The 24,839-nt window shown below is 49.2% G+C and overlaps 1 protein-coding gene across 3 annotated transcripts in view; it reads right to left on the bottom strand.

Moving 5' to 3' along the window:
* MTOR (mechanistic target of rapamycin kinase) overlaps positions 1-24,839 on the bottom strand; it is a 123,954-nt gene that overhangs the window by 28,882 nt on the left and 70,233 nt on the right. For all 3 annotated transcript variants that reach the window (XM_036065210.2, XM_036065220.2, XM_036065236.2), the window contains exons 29-34: positions 14,531-14,606; positions 11,473-11,612; positions 4,964-5,064; positions 3,033-3,148; positions 1,753-1,830; positions 1,437-1,544 (exon numbers count right to left, since the gene is read on the bottom strand). In XM_036065210.2, coding sequence (XP_035921103.1) covers positions 1,437-1,544; positions 1,753-1,830; positions 3,033-3,148; positions 4,964-5,064; positions 11,473-11,612; positions 14,531-14,606 — 619 coding nt within the window. The remainder of the gene's footprint in view (positions 1-1,436; positions 1,545-1,752; positions 1,831-3,032; positions 3,149-4,963; positions 5,065-11,472; positions 11,613-14,530; positions 14,607-24,839) is intronic.

The raw sequence follows: 24,839 nt of genomic DNA, 5'->3' as shown, positions 1-24,839 counted from the left end.
TAGTTTCTTCCAGAGGCTGAAATAACCTGGCCCCCTTTAAGCCAAAAAGCATCTTGTCTCAAGGTAGGAAAGTCACGAAGGCCTCAGATGCTGACAGTGTCTTGGACGTGATAAAATCAAACACGGGTTTCCCCTCTCCAAGATGCATTTATTCCACCCCTGTCTGGATCTCTATTTGGATAAAGCCTCCCTTGTTAGAATGGCAGAACACTCATCAGATCTCTGATTTGGAAATTCTTCACCCCATTATGGGCACTTAAAAAAAATGGGGTGTGTACAAATCAGGTGGGAAATGCTTGCTTTGTGGAATTCTCTTCTGGTGTCCAATAGACAATTTTCCATCAAAACATTCACTGGGCATTTCATAATTGCTAATAAAACATATGAAAGAACCGCATGTGCCCACTGCCGCGCACAAACGACTGTATTCAACATGCTCCTTTGCCCGATGCTCTTTCCTTGCCAGTGGAATGTGCCCTGAGCTTCCCAGACAGGAATGCAGCCTGGAGTGAAAAGGTTTTGTCACAGCCTACCGAGGGGGGCCTGGAACCACAGACCCTGATTTGCCTGGAGACAGAATTTGGAAATAGGTGTGGATGGGCCAAGAGGAACAGTCTAAAACCAAGGAGGCTAATTATGATGCATGGGGGACAAGCGGCTTCTGGAGCGGTAAAGGCTTTCTCTCCTTTGAAAATGAACTTGCCCTACTACCAACTCAAGGAATGGGAGAACTGTCCTTTCCAAGAACACTTAAGACTGCTGACTTCCAGATCTGGAACTGACCGCGCCTCATGCTCAAATGATCAGAATGTACAATGAAAACACTGATGGAGGACTTGGAGAAGTTTCTCCATGAGGGAAACTTCAGTAGAAAACATTCTGAAGAGAGACCGTGCATGACTGTGACCGGAGGAACAGTAAACAGCAGGGGTTGGTCGGCTGAAACATTAGGCAGCCCCATTTAAAAAGCTGGATGCAGGCAGCCAGTAAGTGGATTTAGAGTAGTGGTTCTGTGTTGGCCACACACCGGAAGCATCTGGGGTGGTTGGAGAGAGATTGATCCTGGGTCTATCCCCAGAAATTTTGTTTTATTTGGTCTGGGAAGTGGCCTGGGGATCCAGATTTTAAAAATCCCTGCAGGTCATCCTATCGGGCAGCTGAAGCTGAGAACCACTGATTCTGAGGTTAAGATTCTCAACAGGCTGTCTGTAAGTGTCACTTACTAAAGACATTTTCTTGTGTTCCTAGAGAAGGGTCAGAGGAGGCTGGAGAACTGGTCATTCGCTCACAGCTAAGGGCTGAGCCGCACAGCCTCTGAGTGCTTTGCCTTGAATGCCACCCCAGCTTCTGTGGGGAGGCAGGGAGCATGTGCTGGGCAAGAGCAGGGGAGGGAGAGCGGGGTCGGGGGGCTACCGGGGGCTTTCTAGCAGCCTCACCTGCAGTCTCTCCCACCAGATCTGGCGGATGATCTCCCGTCGCTCAGGGACAAGTTTGTACTGGATAACCTCCTCCAGCTCGGAGAGCATGTGGCAAGAGACCATGGCCTGATGGAAGCAAATCACATTCTCACTTAATACTGCATGAACAATCTGAAAGCCAGGATTCATTTCAATCTTTCCTTCTAGCGACAGGGTATCTGCTGAGAATCCACAGGCATGTTCCCAGCAGCCTGGGAGTCCTCACTCGGCCACGCTGAAAAAAGAACTGAAGTGAGCCTCTGAAACGACCCTGTGCAGAATATTTCACACTCACCCCATATGCCCGACTGTAGCTCTCTCCTGCCATAGCGGTTAACTCGGCATCCAGCAGGTCTCTGGCTTTGTCGATGCACTAGAGGAGAGACAGGAGAACCACAGAACTGAGCTGTGGGCTCGGGGGCCAGGGGCGGTGCTGTTTTTTTTCAGGCTTGTCAGCTAGCTGGAGTTTATTCATTTCACTTAAATTCTAGGGTGAAGAAAAAAGTTCACTGAAGAAGGGAAGAAACCTTTTACCAGATCTGTAAAGCTAAAGAAGAACGTTATCCGAGTTCTCAGAAGAGACAGAACGTAGAGCAACTGCAAGCTTACCATCCTGAATCCCGGGGAACTAGGGAGGGAACATGCAGGCTTAGAGACGGAAGCACTGTGCTCGTGTCTCCAGAGGACAGCCTGTGGACCTGCTCTCTTTCATCTTCTCCTTGCTGGACACACTTGTGAGCCTAAACTGTGCACACTCTCAGTAGCCCCATGTGGTCGTCACTGGCTTCTAAGCCATCTTGTCCTCATGAGGGAGCGCCTCCACTCTGGCAGAGGAACGCCCAAACCTGCCCATGTCACGGGGGCTTCTGAGCCTCAGTTCTGGTCCTGTAAATCCCAGCTTGGAGGATGGCCGCGGGACTGTGGCTTGAGTCTTCCGTTTCATCAACTAAACACCCTGCACATGGAGCTTTTCTTTCTTGAATGTTTGAGACTGAGGACGGTGTCCCCATCCCTTAGGTGCTCAGGTCACTTAGCCCAGCACCCCATCCAAGACAGTCCAGTGCCTGTCAGGATGTGATTACTTCATTCTTTTATTCTGCAGGCCAGCATGGGATTTTTCAAATCTGATGCTAGCCTTCCCGGAAGGTCATCCCTCTGTGACACTGCTGCACAGCCAGGAGGGGCTCGTGACTGACCCCTGCTGCAGGGGGGGACTGCTGCTGTCCCCGTCCTCCTCGGCTGAGACAAGATGGTTTCTCTCTACTACGAGGAATGCTAGCAAAGTGATCAAAGCATGCAATGATGACCCGAGAAGTTCATTGCAGAGCAATGTAAATGGTAACTTCCCCAACACCTTGGTTCCTCTCAGAGCAGAAAGTGGCCCTGGCCGATGTGCTGGCAGTCTTCTTCTGAGTATTCTGCTCCAAAGCCTAGATTGCCGTCAGCTCACAGGGCCAAACGCCAGAGCGGAAGTACATTAGTCCCTTTGTGCAGGCATTGCGTGCCTAGGAACTGACAGGGCACACGTTATTATCTTTTCTTTGCTAGACGGTCTGAGTCCATGTAAGTTTTTACCTGTTGCGCCAAGGAGAAGAGGTCCTGGTGTAGCGCCAGCACGGCTCTGTAAAATGCCCCATCGTGGGTGTCCCGAGGGATCATACAGGTGTACTCCTCCATGCTGTCCCACTGACCTACACACACACACACACATACACACACACACACAGAAAAGCATTGGGGGGGGGGTCAGCTTGCTGGGCTAGGGCAGCATCTCAAATAGGCCTTGTCATTGTTACTTGCATTTAGCTTGGGGTTCAAACAAGACAAACTTATGCCTGATGTATCAAAACCCCATGGAGACTCTCTATACTCTATAGGGTTGAGTGAGCCAATTTAACAAACAAAGCCACATCTGTCTTCCAAACACAGGACTCCATTGCTGCCCCAGGGAGTTCTGTGATCGATGGGAGAAACCGAGTGAGTGCAAAGCCTACAAGTCAAGAGGCTTTAATGTAGCACCTCATTAACCCAGAGAACTCTCTCCGGTTTCCCTAGGTGAGATGGAATGGCCTTCTTCCCTACTAGCAAAGCAGCTCACAGTTCAATGGTACGTTGGAAATTACATTTTCCCCTAAACAACTGAAAGTGGCCATTACCCAGACACGGGGCAGGATTAGACAAATAGTTTGCCCGTCTCACTCTGGCAGTACCTGTGCCTCAGGAGGGAGGAGATAAATATTTTAAGAGGCTCTGTTGTAACAGAAAGATGGGCTAGGTCCTAGCACGGCAGTCTCTGTGTCAGGGCAGACGGGGGAAATGGCTGCATCCGAGAAGAGATATTCACTTCCCCTGATGGGGCGGGCATGTATCACATGCCAACATTTCCAAGGCCATCTGCAGAAAAGACAGCAGCCTCATTAGCTGCAAACTGCAGGGCAGCTGATTTTACAAGGCATTTTCCTGCCTTTCACTCCAGACCATCGGCTCATTCATTCTCTATGCCTCTGGGCAAAAGCAAATGGCAAACGATGACTCCTCAGGAAGCAATTTGTTTTTGAAAAATGTTCTGGATCCAGCCAAGAGCTCATGAATGGCAAGGATATAAGCTCTGTGACTCAAGAGGGATGGAATGGAGGTAGAAGGTTATGTAACCTTCTTCTGGACTCCATAGGTGAAGCTTTTCACTTGGGACAGCCTATGGATTCTTTCCCCTCTTACTGAGAACATCTCTGGAATAGACAGTAATCCTCTCCCAGCTGGGGCCTGGTGTCAGAAATCTACACGTGTCTGTGGGGACTAAAAGGAAATCTCTCCCTTAAAATACTCAGGGAGTCGGAGTAAGGAGGGTGAGCGTTGGGCAGCAAGGAGAACAGAAAATACAAAACTGTCAAAATTTTTATAACTGTTGGAGAAGGTGAGGGCATATAGGGATTCATTACACTATTCTCTTCACTTTTTTGTTTTAGGAAAGTTCTAGAATAACAGTTAAGAAATAAAAGGGGACAGAAAGTTGTCCTCTCTATTTCTGCTAGGGGTACAGACATGATGGGTGGAGCTCCAGCAGCCATACCGGATTATGAGGTAGACTCAAAAATGGAGGCCTCATGCAAAGCAGAAAATATGGAGAGAGGCTAATGACAGTGGAACCAGGACACCAGGTTGGAAATTTCTACTTCTAGATTTTATTTATATGAGAGAAAAATGAACCAGTAATTTGCTTAACATAAACAATACCAAACAAACCTCACTAAATATCTTGATTTTGAGGCTTGCTCACCAGTTTCCTTGGCTTCCCCAGGAAGGGCCATTTTTACCTGAGTCTAACAAGTTACTCATGGTCATCAGGTAGAAGGGAGAGGTGGGAGAAGTACCTGTGGATACAGATTTCTGGACGCTTTTGTGGACCTGACGTCTCTACCCGGAGCCACGGTACCTTCCTTTTCGAATGCGAGCCCCCAGCCTCCCTCTCCCTACCTTGACCGGGGTGCCTGCGAGGGAAGCCTCACCTAAACCCCATGCAGCTGCGGCAGCCATGCGGGCCATCTTGGCTTGGGTCTCATCATTCACCAGGGTCCACTTTTCACAGCACTGCTGGTGGAGCTGCCCCCTGAAGGAGAAGAACCATACAGTTGGGTTAAGTGAAATCACCTCCATAACCTGCTCATCTTCCTCTCTAGTTCCTTTGCTTAAGCTGGGGCTACACAGAGACTGGATGACAGGGGCCTGCCTGGAACTGGGAACCTTTAAATAAAAAGCATTTTTGACTGGGTCCTAAGATACAGGAGAAGTGGTCGGTGATTCGTTGTTTCTATGGCCTGGTGGCTCACAACTTGTCTGCGAGTGACTTTATCCAAGACTGTGTCTAACTCTATGTGATCTGAAATGTCCTGAACATCTGGCCCTCTTCATAAATATTAAATAGCTTCTGTCCTATGCCAAGGAACTGCGGGCTCTGTCCCCCAAGCAGGCCTGCAGAGAAAGCAACCTGAAGAGACACATCTGGACACATTCATTTTGGGCTCAAAGCTGTAGGGAGAACAGGCTCTTAAAAGTGTGATATGAACGGCTGTAGTCTGGGATGAGACTCAAATGAAATCAGCCAGCACAGAAGGAAGAAGGCTCTACCGTGGTCACACCCCCCAGAAATCCAGATGCTCACTCTCAGATTTTGCAAAACTACCGTGAGTGTGGGTCAGGACTAGGAAAATTGAGATCTGCACGGTGCTCCCCAGACTTCAGTACACAGACAGCATGGACGGCCTCTCAAGAAAGAGGTCCTGTTGACTGCTGATGCTGTTGCCTTCCCATACTCCCCTTCTGAATGAAAGGAGATGAGACCTTGCTAGTGGGTGAACAGGAGCCTGTTTTCCTGTGAGCTTTGAGACTCAGCTAGGAGGCTCTAATCTTCCCTGCTTTCTGAAAGAGATGCTGCAGGAATTTTTTTTTTTTTTTTAAAGGATGTTTTAACTTGGTCTTGGCAGTGGAGTCAAGAGAAAAGGTACAAGTTCCAAGTGGCCCAGCTCAGAAGCCGTGAGGGACGTGAGCTGCACCGCACGTGACAAAGATGCCGAAGTTGGGCGGTGCTGAAGGGCTCTAGGCGGAGCTCACCGAGAAGTGGGCTGGCGACCACATCTAGGACGACTGCTCGGGGGCCGTGATCCAGCATCGTGTCAAAGGCGGTCATTACCCTCACCGTCTCTCTGGCGCATGATCAAGAGAGCCAGGGACACAACATTCTAGTTCAATACACAGCTCAGATCAAAAAGAGGAAGAGGAAGTGGGCAGCCTTCATGCCCTATGCACTTACTGAAGCTCAGTGATGGAAGCAGGATGAAGTGGGATGTTGGCTTCCTGCCATCCACACCCAGAAACCTTCCACTACTGGCCCTGGGAGGGCTGACCTAAGAGCAGCGGTTCTCACACTGCCCGTGCATCACAATCCCCTGGAGGCTCCTTCAGATGGATTGCTGGGTGCCACCCCTTGAGTTTCTGACTCAGGAGGTCTGCAATGGGGTTAAGAATGTACATGTCTAACAAATTTCTTGGTGATGCTGCTACCGTGGCCCGGGGGCCACAGTTTGAGAACCACTGGCTCAGCAGCCGATTTTTGCTGGGGTCCCTCCCGGACGTAGGGGAGAAAGCTACCTGATCACCGAATGGTCCTTCCAACCCTAGATTTCAAATGTGGATAGCTGGTGGCCACAGGCAACTCAGCATCCTCTAGTCTTCTGTGAGGACCATCCAGTTCTGGGCCATGGGTCTGGGGATTTGGCTTTGCTTTTCATCTAGAGGCAGGGAGAGAGTTCAGTATGAAATGCCACAACCTGTGACCTCAAACGACAAAACAGGGAGCAGGAGAGGAGCAGCACTCTGGAAACGTGGTCCCCTGACAGGAGACACGGGCACTGCCTTCAGGCCACGGCTATGGCGAGAGCTGCCAGGACACACAGAGGCGGGTTCCTTTCCCATAAGCACTCGTTTCCAATAAGAACACAGAATATACTAACTCTCAAAGGCAAGGGGAAAACAAAATCAAATAAATAAAAAAATATGAGACTATTTGTGGGGCAAACACTAGGCTCTGTTTTCTTTTTCTTTTTTTTTTAAGATTTTATTTATTTATTTCACAGAGATAGAGAGAGGGAGAGCACAAGCAGGGGGAGCGGCAGGCAGAGGGAGAGGGAGAAGCAGGCTCCCCGCTGAGGAAGGAGCCCGACATGGGGCTCGATCCCAGGACCCCGGGATCATGACCTGAGCCAAAGGCAGCCACTTAACCGACTGAGCCACCCAGGCGCCCCAAGGCTCTGTTATCTGAGACCTCTCACAGCACACCAGGGAACACTGGGTAGAAGGCCGCCCTCCAAGACTCTGACTTTCCCACCTAGTACAGCAGCAAGAAGCTCAGAGAACATTCTTTCCTGTGGAACACCTAAGTGGTTGGCTGCCTGTGTTCTTGCTCCTGAGCAGTCTGTTCTCCAGGACCCAGAGGCTGTGTTACGGAGCAGTGTGGGGAGGGGGCTGACTTACATTCACCATGGCAGCAGGTGTGGCTGTGTGTGCCATGGGGCTGGGGGGGGTGGCGGATAGCTCTTGTAGTTAGCTTCCTGGGGAACGGGGTACATTCTCAGCTCACTGGTAAACCCCTGATCACTGTAGATGCCACCTCTGCTGAAAACCGGCCTCAGTCAGGCATGTTCCAGATATATACTTAAAGTGAAAGCCATTTAAAAAAATTGCACACTCAAGAGAACTGACCAAACAAACCATATAAGAATCCTGCAGACGATCAGGAAAAGAATTCTGCTTCTTTCATCTCTTTTTTAAAATCTCTTTCAGTCTGCTGCATTTCTAAATCCCCTGGTCAGCATCACCAGCCACTTACACTTTGTAGGTAATTATGAAACTGGAATGAATCCAAGAGAGCAGAGGCAGAGGGCGCCGAGTCCTGCCACGGCAGGAGACCCAGATCACTTGCTCTTGGGACCCCTCAGACAGGCTGTGTCAACTTCACAGAGTCAACTCCCCTGAGTGTCACAGGGGATTAGACAGTCACATCAAAAGTCTCTTCAATACACCAAGCTATCCCTATGTAACCCATGGAAGGAAGTGCTTGTCTCTAATTCCTGAAGTGAGGGAGGACCTGGGAGAGGCCTCAAGGAGGAAGTAACAGTACAGGTGGACTCTGAAAGGTGAGGAGAGTGTCCAAAAGTGGAAAAAGGAGCAGAGGAGGAGGTGGGCACTTCAGGAAAGCGAATGAACAAACGCAGACAAATTCTGTGGGGTTTGGACAAGAGTGAAGTTTGGCCCGAGTTCGGATTATGAGGTAAAGTTCACTGAGAAATCGGCTGGAGTCACAATACCAAAGGCTTGGATGTAGGCTGTAACATTTACATGTAAACCCAAGGGCCACAAGGGAGACACTAAAACATTTTAGGAATTGATTAGAGTTGTATTTTAAGAATGTTTACACCTTGTTTTTTTTATCTTTCTCTTAATAACATGGTTGCATGATAACCGATCTGAAAATGAAAAATAATTGTTTTTGAAATAATGTGGCTAATTCTTAACCCACTACTCTTTTGCTTTAGATTAGCACTGTCCAAGAGAAGTTTTGAGAGTGATGAAAATGTTCTGTATCTGCACTATCCAAAGTGGTAGCCACTAGCCACATGTGGCTACTGAGGACTTGAAATGTGGCTAGTGTGACTTGAATTATTAATTTTACTTAATTCTAAATAGCTACACTTGGCTAGTGGCTACAGCACAGTTTTAGATACCTGTTGGACGTCAAAAAACAAAAACAAGACTCAAAAACCTTAGTTGTACAAACTAATGAGGTAGATTTGATAGGATATCCTTCCTCATGGAGGTGAAGGAGTATGGAATGCTAATTACAGAAATAAACAATGGCACTTGAATCTCCCTAATAATGGTTAAGCCAGACAAGCCAATTTCAAGTAATTTTAGACTATTATTTGTATATATGTGATCCAATGCCTAAAGCTAAAATCGTTGACATTAAATTTTCATGCAGTACAATTACATCTTCTATCTTAGGAATACAGTAACAACTTTATATTAAGAAATAAAAACAGCAATCATTTACCAAAGAATATCTATAATTAGGTACAGAAAAAATGTGTAGTGGGAGAACGTTCTCTTTAGAAGACTTCCTTTGATTTCCCCCCCCCCAATAATAACTGTCCAAGGTATAGAATTTCAGAACAAATCTAAAGTTGCCTATTTAGGTAGCCTGAGGTTGGCTAATCCAATGGAACATTATGCGGCCCTTCAGAAAGGGAGGCAGCCCCTGTAGGCAGTGATGTGAAGGGTGGCCTGCACATGCTCAGTGAGAAAATACGGTGCAAATGGTGTACAGAGTTCACCATCATAATGTGATACGGGTGCACAGACCATCGCGCGAAGTCTACATGGAGACCCAGTCTCAGTGGCTGGGGGGTTGGGGGACAAGGAGAAGACTTGGTTTGCATAGTTCTGACACTGTTTTGTACTAGTGAATTTTGTGCCATGTGCACATTACCTTTTCTAAAAAATAATGCTTTAAAAATAAAAAATGAATACAAGAATGTAGATTAAGGGGCGCCTGGGTGGCTCAGTCGTTAAGCGTCTGCCTTTGGCTCAGGTCATGACCCCAGGGTCCTAGGATCAAGCCCCGCATCAGGCTCCCTGCTCGGCGGGGAGCCTGCTTCTCCCTCTCCCACTCCCCCTGCTTGTGTTCCTTCTCTCACTGTGTCTCTCTCTGCCAAATAAATAAATAAAATCTTTCAAAAAGGTCCCGAACGCAGATCCAAATGGGAGGGCGCAGGCCTGTGGAATTCTGCCTCCCCCAGATGGCTCCTCGGAGGCCTGCTTTCAGGGGAACCTTAGGCTTTAGGTTGATGGTTCCAGCCTTGCTTTATTCTGAATACTAAAACTGTAATTCCTTCCGCTCTCACTTCCACCTCTAATCAGCCTCTAAATCCTGTCAGCACCACCTCCTAAACAGCTTGGGATCCAGCCCCTTCTCTCCACCCCGTCCCTCTCCACCACCCTCTCCCCTTGGGCGGCCTCTCAAGTGGTCATGCCATCCCTTCTCTGGTCTCCCTTCAATCCACTCTCTGACTTTGCTCCCGAAAGGGTTTTGTGTATAATGCAAACCTGCCAACCACGGCCCTCCAAGTCCTTGGGTGGCCTGTCAGTAGCCCCAACTCCTCACTTGGGAGTATAAGCCCCATACCATCTGGGCCCTAGCTACCTCTCCTGCCTCACCTTCTACCTTTCCACATCACACCTGACCCTCCAAGCCACACTGAGCTTTCCAAACGCTGAACACACTGTGCTCACTCCTTCTCACTGCACCCATTCAAGTTAGGTATCACTTCCTCCTGGAAGCCTTCTAAACCTGGATTAGGGCCCCTTCCTATTTTCCACAGCTCCCTGTGCTTCCTCTTTTTGACTGTATTCACTCTGTATCACAGCAGCCCAGCTGTCTGGCCTATAAGCTCTGGGAAGGCAGAGGTGGTGTCCGTCTTGTTCCCTGCTGTGTCCTTGGGGCCTGGTGCAGGTACTGGCCATGAATAAGTGCTCAGTAATTACTGTCTGAATGGATAAACAGGGGGACCTTTGGTCTCATGTCTCAGAGAAAGTCTGGATAATCTACTCATGGGCAGGCGGTATGGCATGTTAACTATTTGAAACCGTAAAATATTTCACCATGGTACTATGGCACTTCGTTTCAACTATTTTAAAAACTGCACTAGATGCTGGCAAACACAATAGGGGCCATTTTTCCTTCAATGCCCCCCCAAAACTCCCCAGACCAAGACCTCGGCAAGTGTTCTCAGCTAAGCATTACTGTTGCTTCTACCTGGGGGACCCCATCCCCATCTCCTTCAGCTGTCCCCCAGCCTTAGTCCTTCCTCCAGGGAGAATGGCAAGGCCATCCCGCTCCCTCTGGTGGCCTTTCAAAGTTGTCTGCTCAGACCATTGTCACTGTACTCTCTAGCCTGAATAACTGTCTGCAATGTGCTTGTCTCATGAGCCTCACGATGGAGGAAGGCCTTTTTTTCTTGTCTTTTTAATCTCTGGAGCCTTGTAGAGTGCTGGTTTTGTAGTAGGCATTCCGTAAAGATGAAGCATCTGGAGAGGGCAGTGATTTGTTCTTCTTTTCCAAAATCATTAGCAAGAGCTAATAAAGAAAAGAGAACACTGAGGCTACAGAGTAAGAACCTGAGGTCCTCCTAGTTGTTGGTCAAGAGGCAGACAGAAGGAGCAGGTGTTGATCCCAGGGGCTCACCTGAGCCTGTCCTGTCCTAGAGCATTACAAAGTCTAAGTCTGAAAAAAAAAAAAACACCCCAAAACCCCAAAGTGGTAGATGATTATCAGGAAAATACCGTGAAACAAAAATGAGTGTCTTAGGTAAGAACTCTGCATGGGGGAATCCCTTCAAACCCCCTAAAACTCCAGCAAGGACGTCTCTGGCAGCCACTCGGCTGCCGGGCCGCCACGGCTCACCATTCCCCCAGGGCCTCGAGGCAGCGCATGCGGCCCAGCATCAGCTCCGGGTCATCCTTGTTGGTGTCCATCTTCTTATCGTAGGCCACGAGCGCATCCTCCCACTCGTGCAGTTTCTCATACCAGGTAGCCTGGATCTCCTGCCAAGTGGAAAAGAAAGAGGACTGCTGTGGGCTGTGGGCATGGAGAACATGGGGGTGCATTTTGTAATCCACACACTGCCTTTCCTAAGGCGCTAGATGCTTCACCTATCCCCGTGTGGCTTGGCTTTGGTTGAAAAGAACTTCAGAATATCTGGAGGTATGTTTGGTGGTGGTGCGAATGCCGGGGGACTTGGCATGTGGACAGAACGATCCTGGAATGATAATCGGAGAGCAGATGGAAGGCCGTGTCCCCACAGTTCCAGCATGTGGGGATGCAACGACAGGGGAAATTGTTTGGGACAGCAGGAAGCCCCGACCAGAACTCCTGCAAGGAGCCAAGGCCTGGATCTGCTGGGTGTGGACGGTGGGCCACAGGAGCGGGATGGCAGCTGCTTTCCTGATGGGGCCGGAAAGACCAGGCATATATGTATAGTTGCTGGAGGAAAATAACTCGCTTTTGAAAAGCTCTTGATTCTCTGCGTTTTTAAACTTTCAGGAAATAATGATTTAAAATACAATATAACACTACCACTTAAAATTCTTGGGAAAACCTTTCCTCCTTCCATCCAATGTTCCCTCCTGCTCAGCACTTGGCAGCTTTACCAGTGTCAGGGGCCAAAGGCTGGTTTCCATTCCCCGGGCAGATGGTGTGCCACGCTGAAATGCAGTGCTGGCCACGTGAGGAAGAGGGGCTGCAGTCTCAAAGCTGCAGACTCCGGCTCTCTAAGTGGTCAGGGGACGGACTGTTTTATGCCTCTGCCTGCCCCCCACCGACCCCCCACCTCCGTCTGTCTTCTGGGCTTCTCCATCACCAGCTTAGTAAGTGGCTATTTCTCTACCAGGCCAGGGTAGTGGCTCTCCAGGGATTTCTCTAACAGCACGATGATTCCGCAGTGGAATCTGCATGATATAATGCAGGGCCCATGTGAGTTTCCCCCATTACCCTCCGCTCCTTTCTAAATAAAACTGATATTTGAGTAGTATACACGCTGACAGCTACTCCGCTAAGCTCTCTGAAAGGACCTTTTCTTCCTGAACCTCTGTAAGGAGGTCACTTCTATTTTCGGTTGTGAACTCGTGCCGAAGCCCCCTCGTCTGTTTTTGGCACAGCCAATCCCCTCTGCCACCCAGCGGCTCCTTCCCCAGTGTCAGTGAATGGTAGGGTTCACCAACACAGGCGTATCTGGCTCTGTGGAAGGCCAAACTACCTAAACTTCATCTTCCAAGCCTGTTGAGAAGAATATTAAAGAGAAAAGGTAGAAGAGTCACTGCCTTTTAAAAGAGTCACTGTGAAGACAGTGTCCCACGAAAAATGCTTAAATTGAAAAGGAACACCAGTCTTTTCCCATTTTGGGTTTCTACCCTGGGTGGGCAAGAGAAAGGGGCTCGTGATTGGCGGATGGCACAGGCTCGGCACGAACGAGGAGAAAGCCGAGGGAGCGGCACATGGAGCAGGTCAGGCGGGGGGCAGGATATTCTGAATTGCAATAGATTGCAGAAACTATAAGGTTTAAGCAATGAATCACCCAAGATTCTAATGAGCTTGCTATTATACAAACTGTGCTGAGAAAGCACACGCTCTGCCAAGAAAAGGCAAACCGCTGTCAAGCTTAATGAGCTGCAGCTACCTAAACGTAACAAAAAATCCACTCTGGGTTTGGCAATAATCCTGGAGCAGAGGGCCACCTTTAGAACCTGGAGACGGAGGAACTTTCATGGAAGGTTGGCCCTCTGAGCCGCTGGGTAGAAGCTATCGGCTGGCAGATCACCTGAATGCCAGATGGTTGCGAGTCCTTGCTTCTCTGGGCACTTCCTGCGGCCCAAGCTCTAGGGACATCGAAGGAGCGGGCGTCTTTGTCTGGGAGGCTACGCTAAGTGCCCCCTCGGCCGACTTTCTTCCCTCTACAAATGAGGATGGTGGCAAAGGTGGATGAGATGTAGTCCCTTCTGCTCTGTCATCGGGAGAGTTGCCGTCTTGGTCTAGTTATAGATCTGTCCCCGAGACGGCAAAATACTCCCTGAAAAGTTTTAGTCCAATTTCCTAGCCCCTGTGTGAGGCAAAAACCTGTGAAGCAGCCCCGAATTTCTTCACTCTAACACACTGGGCTCAGGATTCTGGCAAATCCGAGTAAGTGGCCTACATGACTAATGAAAGGTTCCTCATCAAATACATGGACCCAGAACATCTTGACCTTCCAGGAAGTCAATGCCGATTTGATTAAGTCAATGCACCCTCTCAGGACCACAGAGGGTAATGGAAACATTTTAATACTGATAAGGCAAAGATGGCAGGAGAGAAGAAGCTATGTGAGCAATAATGAAATGGAACAATTCCCATAGCACGTATAAATTATAGTACGCTGTTTCCTGGAGAATCGGCCATGATGTCTTCTGAGGTATGTACTGAGCGTTAACTGCGGGCCAGTGCCGATGCCAGCTGTCACGGACAACACGGAGTAACTCAGGCCAGGGGCATGCAGATGATGCCAGACTGCCTGGGCTCCAGTCCTGGGGCGTCCACTGATGCACTGAATGCTCAGGCAAGGCTGTTCCTCTGTTGGGACCACATGCCCCTTTCCCGTAGAACGGGATAGCAATCAGACCTTTGTTCAAGGGGCCGTCGTGAGGACTGAATGAGATGGAGTACAGAAAGTACGCAGCAAAGGGCCAGGCACGCGCCAAGAGTTTGATATATACGAGCTACTCCTTTTAATCAGATTCTGTCCTCACGATCTATATTTGGTTTGAATATAGTTCATAGGGCCATGGTCTCCTTCAATACAGGAGAGTCAGCATCGGACGTCACCGATTGAGGAAAAAACAGAAAAGGAGAGTGACTTTCTCAGGGTTGTGGCCGAGTGCCTCCCTAGCCACGTCTCTACCTCTTGCTTTTCTAAAAGGAACGAGGCACTTACCAGCTCTCCGAAGTGTTTCATGGCATATTCTAACACCCCGGCAGCTGCCTCTGGTTGCTGTAGCTTATTATTAATGCTGGGAAAACAAAAGGAAGAGGTGGTTACACTCAACATGTCGGAGGGTGGGAGGTGCGGGGGTCTTTGCAGGCGGATGGCTCACCGGCACGTTGGGGACAACATTTTGCAGATGGAAAGACAGCACTGATTGTGTATGACCACCCAGCAAGCTCAGCCCGAATGACTTCATCTGAGGGATGATTTCATCTTGATCCCACACTCCTGGTTTTGAGGGGGCAGCGTCTGGTAGACAGGAAGCCTCTCTGACTCTGGGGCCCTTTCTCCAACCAGCACGGACTGGTTTCCTCTCAGATACTGTCTGTCAGGCAGCATGTGTCTGTTTTCTAAAAACTACAATCCGGGGCCCCTGGGTGGCTCAGTTGGAAGCGACTGCCTTCGGCTCAGGTCATGGTCCCAGGGTCCTGGGATCGAGCCCCGCATCGGGCTCCCTGCTCAGCGGGAAGTAGGCTTCTCCCTCTCCCACTCCCCCTGCTTGTGTTCCCTCTCTTGCTGTGTCTCTCTCTGTCAAATAAATAAATAAAATCTAAAAAAAAAAAAAAAAGAATCTACCAATAAATAAATACATAAATAAATAAAAACCACAATCCCTGGGTCCCAAATTGGCCCAGCTGTAGAACACAACCAGACGAGGTCCCTCTGCACTTCTAACTCTCACGTCCTCTCATCAGTTGCCTTCAGGAATAAGACACAGAAGTGGCGCTGAGGCTGGGTCACCCCCGCTCCTGACAGAGCACCCCAGGGACTGTGGCTGTGCAACCATCTCGACTGCGCCCCTGACAGAGCCCATTTCCTTCAAAGCCGGACGCTTCCTTAGACCCTCTTCAAGGACCACCCCCGCCCTCTGCAGCGGGAAGCAAAGGGACCCCACCCAGGACCACGTGCCTGGCATCTGGCGCGATGATGTTTTTCACTGACAAGGCCCTACTCTGCTGTCATCGGGCAGCACGTGGCACCGGGACCGACTGGGGGACTGTAACGTATCGGGACAATTGGGCAGTAGCAGCGACGGTCTGTGCCTGGAGCTGGTTAACCAGAGAGGCTGTGGAGAGGTCCTGGACGCTGGACAAAGCAGGGCTGAGACCCTTGTTCCAACAGGAACGTACATACGAAGGGAAATGGCAACGAAGCCTACGATTATGTTCAGGAAGGAAACGAGGGACGAAGTAGGCCTGAGAAAGTCACGGGCCAACAGTGATGTTATCTGTTCACAGGTGGGGAGCAAACTGACAGTCCAGCTTGGGAGTCTAGACTGTTCTAATGAGCAAGGGATCCAGTTTACTGCCCTAAGTACAAACTGTCTATTTGACTAGAATTAATTTTTAAGTGGTTTTGGGAAATTCCAGGATTTGGGTTTATGTGGTAATATGGCAAGAGATTGCTGGGATAAATACTGTTTTTTAAAATTCAAATTCCACCACATTTATTCCAATAAAACCATGAAGGAACTGCCCATAATCTGTCAAACCAGAGAAGTTAACATTTGTGAAAGTAATAATCTAATGCCTCATGTTTACAAAGCACATTTCAAATAATCTTTCCAACCTATCACTCCTTTGACCTCACACATGCCCGAGAGAGTGGGCAGGAAAGGTATTATCAGTCTTGTTTCACTCCTGGGGAGACTCAGGCCCGAAGGGGCTGCAAATTTCCCCAAAGCCCACCATGAATGGGGACAGTCCCCGTATGATCTGAAGCAGTCTTGTGACGCTCCTTTGGTGAGTACGAGGTGAAGCAGCTTTGGATGCAGGGCCAGAAAGCTTGGGCTTATACTCTTGGAGGCCCAGCTCTGCTACCTATAAGCTGTGCGACCATAAACAACACATGTAAATATATATAATTATATAGTCCATGTATTCTTTTTGGTTCCAGCGTGGATTACTGGGATGGCCGTGGTAGAAATATTAACTGCTCTGGTGAGGAAGACAATGTGTTCCCTGCCTAAAGCAAAAGAAGTTAACTCTAAGAATCAGACATAAAAATCCAGGAGTTCCAATAAATGTCTTCCAATCTTGTGTTCTGGAGCATATGCTATCTTCAAGAATAAATTATAAACACTGCCAAAGCTTGCCTCACTCGGGACAAAGCAACACAAAACCGGAGACAAGCAAAAGGCTCTCCCCACTCCACTCTCCCACTCATTATGCATAAAAAGGAGAGCTTTACAACAAACTGACCAAAATCAGGAAGTAGTGGTTAGGAACCTCAGAGGAAAAATATGAATTTTACCTTCATATTGCTATAGCTTTGATATCCCTCTTCTAAGGGCAGACCAACTTAAGTGCGCAAATTAAAAACACACAAAAAAACAACCCAAACTCATCAGATGGCCCCCACTCCTTTAAGGGAAAGTCCAAGTAAGTCACCTGCCTGATGCCTCCCACCTAAATGTGGGCGGAGGCAGGGGAGGGTGCAGAGCCCAGTGAGAAGGAAAGAGAGGGGCTGGGTTCCTTGGGGGAACCACCGACCAGGCCTTTAGCAACTGCCAGGAAACCTGGAGGTGTGCCATGAGACTCCTGATAAGCTCTGTCCAAGAGTACGGACAATCACTGCAACATTACAACTTCGACTAAATGGACTAAAACATAACCATGAAAAAGGGGTGGGATCAGTCGGAGAAAGGGTCCCTTTCAAATGTGAAATCCCTGGCCTCTGAATCGAGGACCTGAAGGAAAGGAGACGGTACACACCTACGGTCGACTGTTCAGAGGAGGGATTTTAAGTTACCCAGCTGCTATCCCCGTTTATTCTTTCTTCCTCCCTGTTCCCCCTTTATTTTCCTATAGGATTTTCTCCCCAAGCTCCATTTCTCTCTTCTTGCCTTCCATGGAGTCCCCCACGTGTGCTCTAAGGCTGCTGGAGGGCGCAGCTGCTCAGGCAGAAGTTCTAGAGGTAGGTCAACAAAACTCCTGGTTGTTTGGGACCTTTGCTTTTTCTCCTTCTCCATGACTTCTGGCATTCCACTGTGGGAGGCAATGTATTATAATAACAACAGAAAGATACCTAAATTTATTGAGAGCTTACTGCATGTACCAGGCACTGGGCTTACTGCTTATATGTATTATCTCAACTCAATGAAGTAGACTCTAATATTAATATTCCCATTTTACATATGAACCAACTGTGGTCCAGGTCACAGGCTACTGTACCATTAAAAAGGATCTTAAGTAATAACTAAGGGTGTGCTGTAAGCTCTGCAATGTAAGCTCTGCCTTAGCCTTCTACCCTCGCATCAGTAGGCACGCGTGAACAGCTATGCAGTGAAGGAAAGCAAGGACTGGACGGCGTGTATCAATTAGCTAACTCTCTCCCTACAATTTGCCATGCAGGAGAAAGCAGCCCTGCCAGGCTTTCATTTTAACTTCCTCAGGGATGCCGTGGCTGACGCTCCCCTCTGACCCCTGAGCTCCCATCCCCTACTTCTCCTTCCCTTTCAGAAGCTGCTGCTATGCCTTGAGCCTCCCAACCAAATGGCCAGCCAGGTGGCCACAGCGGGCTTTTCCAAGGCAGCCTGTTTGAGGCTGCCAGGCTCACAGAGCCCAGACTGCAAAGTGTGGGATAAATAAGTGTCTGTTGGAAACTCAGTAGTTAAGTGCCCAGTCTCCTGCCTACTTGGGTGACACGCGGCTGTCCTCTGAAATAGTCCCCTTTTAAAAACTCCGATGTGGTTTTATGAGACTGAAGGGAAAGACTGGCTCGTGGGAGGAAATCACCTTCACTCAAAGCCCCCTTAATGATGAGCTCTTGTTTTACGGGGCAGCTGGGAGTTTTCTATAGTCCATTCTCTAAACACTCCCTTGCGTGCCCCTCAGTCTCTCCCTATTACTGCTGCAGGTGTAAACAGGGCAAACTGTGCCAAGCCCCGGCTCAACGACACAAACCAGACCCCACTGACATCAGTCCAGGTAAAAAGATCTCACAACAAACAAGCTGAGGGAGTTGGAGGTTAGGCGGCAACGTGCCCGAGCACAGTGTGCTGGAATGACATGTTGACGGATTTCCCATCTCTGGACGAGCGCTGAGGCCCCAGGAAAAGAGAGCTTTGAGCTGGTGGATGCTGAATCCCACGGCTGTCTTCACGTGGCAGTGGGTCTGTCTGCATTCTGCTCCGTCTCCAGCAGGAACAGCAGTTGAGAACTGACATGAATCTTCAGAGCAACCAGAAATGGCCTCTCCGTGTAATAAATCCCAGCGCCCACCACTGAACCCGGTGCTAGAGGGACCGTGAAGAGACACGAGCCAACACAGTGAGGGAGGACAGCAAGAGGGGAAGAGGCGATTACAGCACTTTTGCTCATTCCCCACCTCCCCTTCCCCACCCCAAGATTTAATTTTTATTAAGGGAAGCTGAGTTGAGAACCAGAAACTGGGAAAACTCCTGGCAACTGAGGGAAACGCCTTCTAGAGCCGTGCCGAATTAACGAGTAAGGACAAGGAACTGCCTCAATGCCTTCCCTAGCACACGGATTACATCGGAATCTTTCCCCCCCACCCCCCACCCAAAAATTCCTCTTCAGAAGCAGGGAAAGTGCTAGGGTGAGTAAGCGACTCAGATGCGAAGGAGTGTCTCTCGTGGCCCCAGCAAGAGTGATGGCTGAGGAGCTAGGGCGGGGAGGGGGGCCTGCTTACGTCTCTGTGACCCTCCCTTTCAAGCTTGTCCTCAGTGCTTCTCACGTGCAGGATGAGGCTGACCAAAAGGGTCAGTAGCTAACTGCTCAAGGCCTTAACGCTGACCCACAGCACAGCAGTAAGAGGGCTTCTGGCTTGGCATCCAAATGACCTGAGGAATTCTGTTGTTTCCTGAAGGGGTTTCGAAGTCATTGCTCCATAGGCTTCTGGATTGATGTCAAATCCAAAGTAATTTGGCTGGTAACTAATTCCTTCTTGTATGGCTCGTCTGGTTATCGACCTCATCTCTTAGCCTCGGTGCCTCGGTGACCTTTAGGCTATTAAGAGCAAAGCCTGAGCCTGTTGGAAAGTCAGTCAAATAAGAAGCATCTGCGGTCACATCTGGGGGACCACTTAGGCTTTCCTAGTGCTCCCAACAGGAATTTATGAGAACATTATGCACTCGCTTCCCAAATGGCTCTGGGCCTTCTTTCTCCTGTCTATTTCTAGTGTAGACCACAGTCTGTGTTTTATTTGGTTTCCTGTCAAGTAAGAATTCTCTGAATTCCCTTAGTGCTAGGCTGGTGACACATGCAACACAGCTGACAGGGACCCTGGAGGGTCTAACCGCGGAGCTCCTGACCAGCCAAGATGAGGCCAAGCTGGACACTGCTTTGGGTCCTCACCACTGCATCGAGCAGTCTATCTTGCTTCTCTTATAGAGGGTTAACTGCTTCAGACACCATTCCCTGTCCCTTCTCCGAGCCCCGAGACTTAGCTCTGTGCCCCAAGCATGATTAAAAACAGAACGGCTCGATTCCTGCACAGAGCCAGGAAGATCTGAAGCCGGCTGAGCCCCGATGTCTTTATCAGGCAATTACCCTGGGACTCTGGGGAATTCAAGGATGTGACAGCCTCTCTCTGAATAGGGTAAATGAAAAGCAAAAGGAGAGCGTGAAGACAGAAGGCAATGTGACAGCATCTGAAGTGTGACATGGAGAGGGGCCGCGAGGGACGATTTAAACGCAGGAGGAAAGTGAAGGCAGGCTGGTTGGCCTCAGTCATCCACCGAAAGCCACAGTCAGGTGATGACAATAGCACCCCTGGCTCTGTTAGGGTCAAACTTCCCTTTTCTGCTTCAGGAACTTAGGAAAAGTCACTTCGATCCTTTCCTACATATTAACAAAGGGAAGTCCAGCCTCGTTAGGAGGTTTCAAAGCCGGGACATTCGGCGTCCTTGGTGCTCTCCAGGGCACAAGGCACCAAGATAAAAAAAGATTTGACGCAGAAGAGGGGGCTTGCCCTGGACAATCAAATGGGTTCCTGACGTCTCAGTGCAGAGCGTCTTAAGGGTAAAGAGCTCTTGCTTGGTCTCCACCCTTTCCCTCAGTGAGAGTTTAAATGGTACGTCTGTCACAATACCTAGAGGACATGCTAAATCTGTATGTGAGAAAGTGGGAATTCTCAAGAATAAAAAAAGACAGAATGCTAACAGCTGTGTAGGGACAGAGATTAGGGACAGGGGAGACAAAAAATCCTATCTTTCCAAGATTGTCTTTTTCTTCAACTTCACTACAATTTAACCACCTTTTTAAAAATACTGTTTTCAACTATGCATATTCTACATAAATAAGTGGTGAGCAGAGCATTCATATAATTTTGTATTTTGCTTTTTCACATAACAGAGATGTTTCCCACTTGATCCAGTCCTGGTAATTACTTTTAACCTCCATGATTTCGTCCTGCCTATACGGCTCCCAAGCCTGTAGATCGGTCTCCCGGGTGCACCTTCCCGGAGGCTGGTGGCGGGCGGCACTTGCATTAGGCGCGCTGCTCAGGAGCACTCGGCGCTCTCCCGCGAGTGATACGTGACCTGCCCAGTAGAAGTCTGCAAGGCCGGCTCTGGGAAGCAGAGCGCCCATCCCCTGAGGACGAACACAGCGCTCAGCGAGAAGCCGGCAAGCTGTCCCGTTTGACACATCACATCCAGGCACCCCCGTGGCTGGACGTGGGGCCCAGGTGCCCGAGCACAACCCAGTGTAAGGCACTGTGAGGCCGCGTGGCCCCGGAGTGTCAGGGCACACAATTTGTGCTGCCCGGGTTTCCAACCCAGGGGCCTGTCAGAGGCATGCTGTAAAAATGATGAATGGCTGTCACATTTCCAAGGCTCCGGCTGATTTAGGGAGCCATGGGCAGACACATCACTCCCAGCATGTCAGCCAGTTAATTACTTCCAACTTTATCTTTCTTGTCAACACTTCTTGACAAATTGGCCATTATCTTTTTATTCTATAACAATGAGCACCGCTCCTTTTCTGGTGATGCCTGGAGGTTTTTCTCCTTAATGCTTCTTGGGATGCATCTCAGAGCAATGACGAGCTCTGAGAGAGACGAGTAGAAAGAGGAGCTGTCAGGGAGGGAACAAAAGTGGGCTGGGCTGCTCGGGTGAACCCAAAGCTCATTTTCAACTACCCTGACTCCCAAGCAGAGTGGACATTTTGGCTAACATCCTGATTTCCCGGCTTCCGGATATCCAATGAGCTCTGACTCCGCCCCTTATGGGCATGAAGCTGGGACACGAAAGGTAAACGAGCTGGCTTCTAGTGATCCGGCAGCGTTGAGCCCTCCCCTCGTAAGGGGGTAAGCAGAGGTGAGATGGCCTTCTGCTCCACTAGGGAGAGAGGTCGCGTTGTTGAAATGCCGATGCCCATTCTTGAATCAGGGAGAAGGGAAAAATAAGCCTGCTTCTGGGTCAGGACAGGCTGATAGAAGATGATCAGGACACGCTATCATTGGGCTACCAAGATTCATAGCCTATGAGATGACCAAAAGCATCTGGAGAGACCAGTGGGGTCACCACCCGCACAGCTAGCCGACACTGGACAAACTGTGTCAGAGGCGGGTGTGGGGCAGAACCCAGCACCTACCGCATTTCATCAGTTGTAAGACGTGTACTTTAACATCTCTGAATCATGATATGGCATATCATTCAAGGTTTCGGAGCACTGGGACATGGTTTAATTGCCAGCAGTAACCCCCGCCCGCCCCAGCCCCAGGGGTACATAGAACTCAGAAGCAGCTCCTCTAACTCACCGTAAGAGAGGTCCCATTAAATCTCAAGGCACCCCGGAGGGTGAGGGAGACACAGCGGAGGGGCAGACGTTTACTACTGAACTACCGCAAGCTTCCCCCTTTGGTCTTGGGCTGCAATGAAAGACCCTCTGTCCTTTTGGTCAGCTTTACGAGAAACCCCAGGACTCCTCCCTTTGTCCCGCTCCTCGCTGATGGCCAGCTTTCTGCGCTGAAAAGCACCTTTCCTTGGGGTTTCAAAGGTGCTCTATAAAGACAAGCTGTTGTACAGTGAAGCTGTAGGAAGTCTTCAGAAGAGCCAGAAATAAATGTATGCTCTGCCGGTGACTGGCGAGAGACCTGACCTCTTGAGTCTGGCCGGATGTAAGAGGGCGTTACAGAAAAAGACGGGGCTCGGGAGATCCGGTCTGTGCTCACGCTCTGGCCGCACAGGGGCTTCCCTGGTCCATGCACCCTCTTGCTGCATGGAGCTGCCCCCCGGGGGGGACAGATTCCTAGAGGCACACTGCACTTCTGAAGTCAGCATGAGCCCAGAGGCTTGGAATGTGTTTTTGTCGAGAAGTGAGGAGCTTTGAGCAAATCCTCACCCCTCTGGCCAGAGTGCTTTTGCTTCCAGCAGAGGTAGGGAAAAGAACAAGACTGTGTACCTTTTCTGGAAGCCAGGACACAACGGGAAAAGCAAAACTCATACTTCCAAGCAACACAGTGGTGACAGTTTGGGAACACGTGTTTAGAATCATGACAGAGTGGGTTTTATACACGCTCTAGCCCCTTGCCCGCAGACTGCAAAGCCCAGGCCCGCGTGCCGCTAACTGGTTGCTCTGGTGCAACCGGCTCAATTTCTCTAACGTTCTCAAAGACCTACGGTCCCCTCTCCCCGTTAGTGCGGCCTACGTCAGGGAGGCAGAGGTCCAGCCTGAGGGAAGCTCTGCAGTCCCAGGGCAGCTGGATACCAACGTGTGGTCTTATCCTGTACCTCAGACAGGGTCTTGTCTCCAGCAACAGTGACTTTCTGCTATTGCCACATAATGGGCATTTCATCCTCTTTCGGGGACAGCAAGATGTGTCAGGTTCCTGGAGAAATTATGGGGAATAGAGCTGCCCAGAGATGCAGCTGTTTTTATGGGGACATGTTACTTTGTTCTGTCTTCAACACATGCTGCTGCACGTGGCCCCCCCCGGCCACGATGATGGTTCACTAACAGGCTGATGCAGGTTGAAGTAATTAGATCTGCCGGTTACACAGGCCTCTGCAAGAAGCTAGAGCAGGACAAAACCCTGCCCCAAACGCTCTGTGGTCCTCCTGCTGGTCATCTTCAAATGTAAAGAAAGAGGGGTGAGACACAAATCAATGGTTTCCAGGGAGACAGAGTGATTATACAGTAAGGACGCTGCCTCCAGTTATTGATTAAAATACAAGGTTGAACCAAGTGATCTCAATGCTTCCAGTTTTCACTGCCTTTGATTCTGTAACTAAGACCTACAGAAGAAAAATGGACTCGGAGCAGGACAGAATGTGCTGGCCAATGATGAAGGCCTCACCATGACAAAGTACTGCCAATGTCCATGGAGAGAGACTCTAAGTCTCCATGACAGATGTTTATGTAGGCAAAGAGAACCTTCTGTTGGGAATTCATTCTTTCACTTGACAAGTTCCAATGAAGGACCTTTTTGGTCTCAGGCTTTGTGCTAAGAGCTAGATGTTAGAATTACAATGATAAACACAACAGATAAGGTCTTTGCTTTCACAGAGCTTACAGGTCAGTTAAGCAGATATGCAAAACAAAAAAACAAACCCCAAGATAAGTGCTGTGAAGGTAAATACCATGAAGAAAACAGAGCGCTTAGATGGAGACTAACATTGGCGGCTTAGTTTAGATTTGGGAGGGCAGGGAGGGCTTTTCTGGTGAGGTGATAATTATATACCTAAATAATAATACCTTTTTTAAAAAAGATTTATTATTTGAGAGAGAGAGAGAGAACAAGCAGGAGGGGCAAAGGGAGAGGGAGAGAGAATCTCAGACTCCGCACTCGGCATGGAGCCAGATGTGGGCCTTGATCTCACAACCCTGAGATCATGACCTAAACCAAAACCGAGAATCAGATGTGTAACCGACTGCGCCATCCAGTCCCCCCTAAATAATAATACTTACTATTCACTAGACACTGACTATGTGTCTGCCACTACTGTTTCATGAGCCCTACGTATTTTTGAATCAACTTCCTAGTTAAGTATAACACACATATATACACAAGTATACATAGGGTACAGCTTGATAAATCATCACAAAGTGAAGATACCCTGGTAGCTGCCTCCCAGACCAAGAAAGAGAACACAACACACAACAGAGGCTTCTCCTGACCATGGCTCCCTGCTCATCTCCAGAGGCAACAACTATCTGACTTCTGACACAATTGGTTGGTTTTGCCAGCTTTTGAACATCACCTAAACACTCAACATGATGTTGGGAGATACATCTATGTTGTTGCATGCTATGGGAGTTTGCCCTTTTACTGCTGAAGACTACTGCACTCT

The sequence above is a fragment of the Halichoerus grypus genome, chromosome 5 (assembly GCF_964656455.1).
Source record: "Halichoerus grypus chromosome 5, mHalGry1.hap1.1, whole genome shotgun sequence".
Classification (NCBI taxonomy): domain Eukaryota; kingdom Metazoa; phylum Chordata; class Mammalia; order Carnivora; family Phocidae; genus Halichoerus; species Halichoerus grypus.
Note: the sequence above shows the minus strand (reverse complement) of the source record. Positions and strands in the feature narration are given on the sequence as shown.